Here is an 8291-nt window from a genome sequence, read left to right as displayed (position 1 = left end):
GGTTTCCGACGTACAACAAGTAAGTCAAACTTCCTTTGTTACCTGGTTTTAGACTTCTTGTGCTGTGCTAGACGAGCCTTCTCAGTAAAGTCAAACACCTTTTTAAGAGTATTCTCATCTAAAGCATTGTCAGTCTCTGTCGGATCTGCTCCTCTTGAGATTTTAGCATGTCGATGGTAAAATTTGTTTGCCTCACCCATTCATTAAGCAACTGATGCTGTGCCTTCTAATAAACATCCAGTTTATTAATAAAGATGAAAGGGTGATCAATAAACTGATATATATTACCAGAATAATAAAACCAAGCCAGGAGCTCAATGTTTTTGTCTTTCTCCTTTTCTTTCTTTTCTTCACTGGTGAACTCAGATGCAACTGGGATTCCTGGGAAATCGGCTAACAGATCGATGCTGACAGACCAGCCTCTTCTTAGTGTTACAAAGTTCAGACAGAGGAGGCCAGTTCATTCTTCTTCCTTTAAGACTACCATTGACACCAACCTGGAGTGGATCACATTTAAACACGCTATTCCCAACACTGCAGTCTCAATTTACAACAGACATTTTCATCGCACTGATTATGTCTGTAAATACAAATGTGGCACAGGTTTTTATACCCCCAAAGAGGGTCCTTATTGTGTCTTTGCTCGCAAAATCAGATTTCACAGAGTAGATCCCTTTGAGTTGCTGGTCAACAGAGACAACTTTGAGATCCTGGAGTGGAAGGATAATTCGTCTGGTAAGGTGCCCAAGAATTCAGTCTCGACCTGTCTAGGGGAGCAAATATATGTAGGAATGAACAAATATGGACTTGGGAAGGTGTCCACTAAAGAAAAGGCCTTCTACCTGCCCTGGAAGGGTAAAGTATATACGTACAGATCCTACAAGGTCCTGATCACCAATGAAAATATAGTCAGCCAACAGATTTATGATGTCATGTACAACATTGACAACGCTAAAATTCTCCAATATCCTCCTGAGGCCATGCGTCAAACAACCATCAGCAACTATGAATGTCAACCAGTAGTGAAAACAAGTTCCATCTCAAAGACGTCTGAGGTGGAGCACAGGTGGGACACTACTTCTTCTGTTACAGTTACTGTTAATACAAGCATTACAATTGGTATCCTGTTACGATATAAATATATAGTCTTAATGCTTATTTTCTGTTTATATTGTTTTATAGAGCCCAGTGTAGGAAAGCGCCCTTGTGAGTTAGAATGTGTGCCAAAAGTCACAGAGTAGACTGCACGTCTTGTGCAGAAAACAGGAAGTATAGAAAAAGCGGAACTAAGTAAACTGTGTGTGTGTGTGTGACGTGCAGCAGAACTATATAACCATGCTGGCTTCTAATGTTTTCAGACCTGAGCTTGTGTGTTCTTGTGGCGGGTCTCCATTTCTGGAAATGTAAAGAATAAAGATTATTTTTTAAGCTTGACCACTCTGAGTCCAGTCTTTCTCTGTCGCCAGTAGAATTCAAAAGAATGGAATTCAATAATCCCTGCTCTCTTCAAAAAAGAAATTCACATCAGCACTGAGGTGTCCTTTGCATTTACCCAAGGAACAACTGTGACAGAGAGCTTTACTGATACTGTATCTGTGGAGATCACTGTGCCACCAAACCAATCCTGTGTCATTAATATGCTCCAGTACAAATACAAAGTCGACATCCCATTCACAGGACGCCTCAGGCGCACTTACGGTAATGGGAACATCCGAATAACATCCATCACAGGGAAATATAACAGCATTCAGGTCGGAGAAGTCTGTGGTGAATCAATGTGAACCTCTGGATGGATCTAAGCCTTGTCCATAAAATAAACAAAGCTCGGTATGATATCTGGTGATGTCTAATGTGTTTTTAGCCATCAAACTCCTCTTTTTGTTGAATTTGAATGAAATTATTCTAGCTGTTTACAGTAGAAGAATTTAATTAAACAGAAAATGGACACAAGTATACAATGTTATATTTAGCACTTATTTATGGTAATATGTATTAATGGAAAATGAAAAGTGTCACTGAATGTCAACTTAACTGATCTTAAAATGTCAGTTTCAATAAAACTGTGCCTAAACTAGTAAATCCAGAAGTAAACTAGTCTTTTTTTTTATTATAAAATTACATTTTCAGGTTAACTTTTTAAATGTGATCTTCACTGTATGTATTCTATTGATGGTTTTTTGCTATTCATTTTTAATGTTCCTTGATTTTAATGTTAATATAAAGCACTGTGAAATGTGTCGCACATAAAAATGTGCTATATAAATAAACCTCCCTTGCCTCAAAGGTATATTTCCATATAAACGTTGTGGACTTCAGTGTTATGAGTAACATCGGTATTTAATTCAACTACAAACTTTTCTGATGGAGATTGAAGAAGCTAAAAAAACAAGAACCTGTACCCTTGCCTGTGCTTAAAGGCACTGTTATTATGGAAAATCTGAACAACAGTAAATCAATTTAAGTTCTGTTGCTGTGATTTGTCACTAAAGAAATAAAATAGAATCTAATTGAATTTTTGATGCTGTCCATTTAAGATAAGATAAGATAAGATAAGATAACCTTTATTAGTCCCACACGTGGGAAATTTGTTTTGTCACAGCAGGAAGTGGACAGTGCAAAAGTTATGAAGCAAAAATTAGAATAAAATAAAATAAGAATAAATACAGTATACAACTGTACAGAATAGAATAAAATAAAATACTATATACAGTAGAATAAAATAGAATAAAATATGCAATAAGATAAAAATAGAATACAAGTGCTATATACAACTCAGTAAAAATACAACGATGCCAGAAAAGATTATTGCACATTAGTGTTATTGCACATGTGTGAATGTGTGTGTTGATCAGTTGGAGTCTTTGTTGTGGAGTCTGACAGCAGTGGGGAGGAAAGACCTGCGAAATCTCTCCGTCCCACACCGTGGGTGCCGCAGTCTCCCACTGAAGGAGCTGCTCAGTGCTGTCACAGTCTCATGCATGGGGTGGGAGATGTTGTCCAACAGGGATGACAGCTTAGCCACCATTCTCCTGTCACTCACCACCTCCACTGGGTCCAGAGGGCATCCTAGAACAGAGCTGGCCCTGCGGATCAGCCTGTTCAGTCTCTTCCTGTCCCCAGAAGAGATGCTGCCACCCCAGCAGACCACACCATAAAAGATGGCTGAGGCCACCACAGAGTCATAGAAGGTCTTCAGGAGTGGGCCCTCCACTCCAAACGACCTGAGTCTCCGCAGCAGGTACAGCCTGCTCTGCCCTTTCCTGTAGAGGGCGTCTGAGTTATGAGTCCAGTCCAGTTTGTTGTTCAGATGAACACCAAGGTACCTGTAGCTGTCCACAGTCTCAATGTCCATACCTTGGATGTTCAGTGGTTGCAGTGGATGATGTTTGTGCCTGCGGAAGTCTACCACCAGCTCCTTGGTTTTACTGGCATTGATCTGGAGGTAGTTCAGCTGGCACCAGTCCACAAAGTCCTGAGTCAGTCCTCTGTACTCCTTGTCGTCCCCATCAGTGATGAGGCCGACTATAGCAGAGTCATCAGAGAACTTCTGCAGGAAGCACTGGGTGGAGTTGTGGGAGAAGTCTGCAGTGTAGATGGTGAAGAGGAACGGAGCCAGAACCGTTCCCTGTGGGGCCCCCGTACTGCAGACGACCCTGTCCGACACACAGCCCTGAGTCCTCACATACTGTGGTCGGTCGGTGAGGTAGTCCAAAATCCAGGTAGTGAGGTGATGGTCCACTCCAGAGTTCTCCAGCTTGTCCTTCAGAACCGAGGGAAGAATAGTGTTGAAGGCACTGGAGAAATCAAAGAACATGATTCTCACAGTGCTTCCAGCGGTCTCCAGGTGAGCGAGGGAGCGATGTAGGAGGTGAATGACGGCATCATCCGCTCCAATGCCAGGCTGGTAGGCAAACTGAAGTGGGTCCAGTGATGAGCTCACAAGGCGCCGAAGCTGAGCCAGGACCAGCCGCTCCAGGGTCTTCATCAGGTGGGATGTCAGAGCCACCGGCCTGTAGCTGTTGAGGTCCTTGGGGCGTGAAGTCTTTGGCACTGGTACAACACAGGAGGTTTTCCAGAGCTGTGGGACTCTTCCCAGCCTCAGGCTCAGGTTGAAGAGGTGCTCCATCACACCACACAGTTGGTCTGCGCAGGACCTGACGACCCTCGAGCTGATGCCATCTGGACCCGCTGCCTTCTTGGCTTTAATCCTCCTCAGTTCCCTCCTAACCTGGGTGGTTGAGAGAGACAGGCTGGAGCCTTGTGTTGATTGTGTATTGGATGCTGTTGTTGGGGGTGGGGAGGAGTGAGCAGGGTGAATAGAGGAGGTGTGAAGTGTCTGAGGTGTCAGAGGTGGAACAGCAGCAGTGGGGGTGGGTGAGTCTGAAGCCGATGTTGAAGACTGCCTCATGGCTGAATCAAATCTGTTGAAGAAATGATTCAGTTCATTTGCCCACCTCACATCCCTCCCAGGCAGAGAGTTCTGATGTTTGTGGCCCGAGATGGTTCTGAGGCCTCTCCAGACTTCACCAACGTTATTTTGCTGAAGCTGGTTCTCCATCTTCTGCCTGTAGCTGTCCTTCCCATTCCTTATCAGTCCCCTCAGCTCTCTCTGCACCCTTTTCAACTCCTCTTTGTCTTTGGATTTGAAGGCCCTCCTCTTCTGCTTGAGGACAGCTTTAATTTCTGGGGTAATCCAAGGTTTGTTGTTGGAGAAACACCGCACAGTCCTGGTAGGTACGGTGTTATCCACACAGAAATTAATATAGTCCGTAATGCATGTAGTAAGGCTGTCGATGTCCTCTCCGTGGTCGTCACAGATCACCTCCCACACAGTCGACTCAAAACAGTCCTTAAGAGCCTCCTCGCTCTCCTCCGACCATCTCTGCACTGTGCGGGTGGCTGGTGGCTCCCTGCGCACTAAGGGCTCATACACAGGGACAAGGTGCACCAGGTTGTGATCAGATCTGCCCAGGGGAGGGAGAGATGATGAACTGTATGCCTCTTCTGCATTGGCATACAGTAAGTCCAGTGTTTTATTGTCTCTGGTTGGGCAGGTCACATACTGGGTGAAGGTGGGCAGTGTGGAGTCCAGTGAGGCATGATTGAAGTCCCCTGATATTACGAGGAGGGCTCTCGGAGATTGTGTTTGCAGTCTGCTGACCACTGAGTGGAGAGTGTCACAGGCTGCATCCGCGTTGGCCGAGGGGGGGGACATACGCTGTTATCGCGATAACATGCGAGAATTCCCGGGGCAGGTAGTACGGACGCATGCTAACGGCTAACAGCTCAATGTCTCTGCTGCAGAGTTGTTCTTTTACAGTGATGTGCCCAGGGTTACACCATCTGTCATTCACAAACACTGCCAGTCCCCCTCCTTTCCTCTTACCGCTCTCTCTCGTCCTGTCCGCTCGAAGCAGCTGGAATCCCGGTAGTGTCACACTCGTGTCCGGAGTTAGCGGTGTTAGCCACGACTCCGTTAGCATCATGATGCTACATTGCCGGTACTCCCTCTGTGACCAGGTTAGCGACGTGAGCTCATCCAATTTATTGTGCAAAGAACGTACATTTCCAATAATTACAGAAGGAAGAGATGGTCGATAACGTCTCCTTCTCGGGCGACGGCGCTCCTTCCCAGCACGACACCCCCGTCTTTTCCTCCTCAGCTCGCTGGGAATGTCAGGTCTGTCCGCCGGCAGTACTGCTGTGGGACGCAGCGCTAACAGCTGATCCTTACTGTAAACAAAGGATCCCTGCTCTGGGTCCCCACACACGGGTGAAAAAAGTAGAAAAAAACTAAGAAAAACGACCAGAACTAGCACAAAACGGTAGAACATGGTTGCAGAGTCTAATTACTAATACGTTAGTTATAAAAAATTACGAGAGAAAAGATAAGAAAGAAAGAAACTCGGAATGAGCAGAGCTGCTGTAACAGGCTGCCGCACAGGGGGGGCGCTGGAAGTAGGTTTGTTTGCAGGAAAAACAAAAATAATCATATATAAATGAACATATGAAGTAACACAAAGTATTTCAGTGTAAGCCTTGATTGTTTTGGAAAAACAGTAAAACAGTCTCACTTTTACATCTTTAACGACATTTGCATACCACAAAAGCTTCTAATTAATGGAGCTGCTGTGGTGAGCAGTTAATGAGGTTTCAGTGCCATCTGCTGGATTAACTGAAAACACCCAACAAGAAAGCCAGGTACAAGAACAGTTTTCACAATTTTTGGTGAAGAATCAAAAACTGATGTAGTGATCACACCACTAAAAAATTTATTCTTGGTAAGTCAACATGTAATTATTTATTATTAGTGAGCACATGGGCAGAGATAAGGGAGAGAGTGTGGCTCTTCCTTTATTTAATCACATTACCTTTTCTTTAATTTTGTGTTACTTTTGATATTTTAGGCTTCTGATAGGAAGTTTTAATTTTTAGTCTGATTTAAGAGGGTCACAGTTTTTCGTGAATGACCAATTCCTTGAATATGATATCAAATACTACAGTCCAGCAGAGAAAAAAATTATCATCATAATTATTCTTATAGATTCATAAAAACTAAGCAGACTAAGAGAAAAGTTGCCAATTTGTATGTGTTCAAACATCAGTCCAGCTATTCAATTCAGTTCAATTCAATTCAATTCGTTTTTATACACCCTCAAATCAAAACAACTGTTACCTCAATGTGATTTATATTGTAAGGTAAAAACCCTAAAATAATACAAAAGAGAAAACCCTGACAATTACATATTCCCTTTAAGCAAGCACTTTGGTGACAGTGAGATGGAAAAACTCCCATTTAACAGGAAGAAACCTCCAGAAGAGCCAAGCTCAGTGAGGGGCGGCCATCTGTCGCAACCGGGGTTATTTGTACGTCTTCTTCTACTTATCGAGGTCAGGATCACAGGGAAGCTGGAGCCTACCCCAGCTGCCATAGGGCGAGAGGTGGGGTGCACCATGGGCAGGCTGGCAGTCTGTTGCAGGGCTAACACACAGTGACAGACAACCATTCACACTCACACTTCTGGGCAATTTAGGATCTCCAGTAAACATAACCCCAGTAACTGCTTGTCTTTGGACTGTGAGAGGAAGCCAGAGGACCCAGTGAGAACGCATGCAGACACAGGGGGAATCCACACAGCAAGGCCTCGGGCAGATGGTGGATTTGAACCCAGGACCTTCTTGCTGTGAGGCAACAAAGTTAAATACTGCAACACAGTATGCCTGATATAACAACATGCAGAGTTAAGATGGGAAAATTTTGTTCTAAATCAACACTTTAAGAGTTGGAAGAGATGCTATAAATATTTTTGTTTGGTAGGTAACACTGTTGATGCTTAAAACATAATCAATATTATAATAATATTGAAGTAATTTGTTTAAAAAAGCAGCTTTTTCAAACTTTTTCATTTATTTATTTAAATTATGAATAATGAAACAAATAAGTAGAAGGACAGGGGCGTATGGTATGATAAACACAACGTTTGGTGCATTTTTATTTCTTTTTGGGATAAATGTAGAATATTACGTTTTACTTTAAGGTTTAACTTGTATATACACATGATTACAACTGTGTTATTATGTCTTTTGTGGGCAAGGCTGTGCAGAAGTTAGGTATTCACATCTTTCTACCACAGCACGGACCTCTCCCGTCTGGGTGGCTTGGTATGTCCCTAAGATGTGTGATCGCTTAATTGCTCTGTTCTTGTAGGTTCGGGTGAGGAGAGCAGTAAAAGGGATGTTTACATCATACCTATAAGCCAGCATTTTGACTGTGCAGGAGTGGTTTGGTGGGACGGAGACCTGTACTTCAACAGTGTGGGTGAGCTCTTCTGCATGAGTTGCCCCCTTTGAATAGTCAAAGGGGGCAGCGCTGCCATTTCACGTTGCCCGTATCAAACGCCTGCCTTTTCGGTTTCATCTTGGCAGGAAACAAAAGATGTTGATATACTGATGTGTTAACTGAGATGTCCGTCATTTCAGGAACTGTGTCCTCCAGATCTGGGTTCAGAGAGGTCACTGTATGAAAGAAAAAAAATGTAAACATGAACTAAACCACAGATTTAAATGATTATTTCACCCCTCGTTATTGCCTGACATTTTAAAATGGGTTATTTCAGATTTAAGCAGGAGATCAGTAATTCCAGTGCTGCTAGGTGAATCGATGATCCATGAATTTGTAGTGTTCGGTGCGTTGCAGCCTTTGGACTGACATATCCTGGCTGTTTGATTAGTGCTTATTGCTACTGAGCACATAGTGTACAGTGGGTAGTATTTAATCATTAAGTAGTTTT

General features: G+C 43.3%; 1 protein-coding gene across 1 annotated transcript; it reads left to right on the top strand.

Moving 5' to 3' along the window:
• The first annotated feature begins 404 nt into the window (after window positions 1-404).
• LOC134639175 (natterin-3-like) lies at window positions 405-8024 on the top strand. Its single transcript, XM_063490269.1, has 3 exons — window positions 405-1119; window positions 7709-7819; window positions 7981-8024. The coding sequence occupies exons 1-3, from the start codon at window positions 405-407 to the stop codon at window positions 8022-8024; spliced, it is 870 nt and encodes a 289-aa protein (XP_063346339.1).
• The last annotated feature ends 267 nt before the right edge of the window (window positions 8025-8291 follow it).

This window comes from Pelmatolapia mariae, linkage group LG12 (assembly GCF_036321145.2).
Source record: "Pelmatolapia mariae isolate MD_Pm_ZW linkage group LG12, Pm_UMD_F_2, whole genome shotgun sequence".
NCBI classification, from domain to species: domain Eukaryota; kingdom Metazoa; phylum Chordata; class Actinopteri; order Cichliformes; family Cichlidae; genus Pelmatolapia; species Pelmatolapia mariae.
Note: the sequence above shows the minus strand (reverse complement) of the source record. Positions and strands in the feature narration are given on the sequence as shown.

What these genes read in the sequence shown, in the direction of transcription:
- LOC134639175 (XM_063490269.1), top strand. Translation starts at nt 405, where the DNA reads ATGCTGACAGACCAGCCTCTTCTTAGTGTTACAAAGTTCAGACAGAGG. An exon ending in TAATACAAGCATTACAATTG is followed by an intron (nt 1,120 to 7,708) that starts GTATCCTGTTAC and finishes CTGTTCTTGTAG; the next exon opens with GTTCGGGTGAGGAGAGCAGT. An exon ending in CCTGTACTTCAACAGTGTGG is followed by an intron (nt 7,820 to 7,980) that starts GTGAGCTCTTCT and finishes CCGTCATTTCAG; the next exon opens with GAACTGTGTCCTCCAGATCT.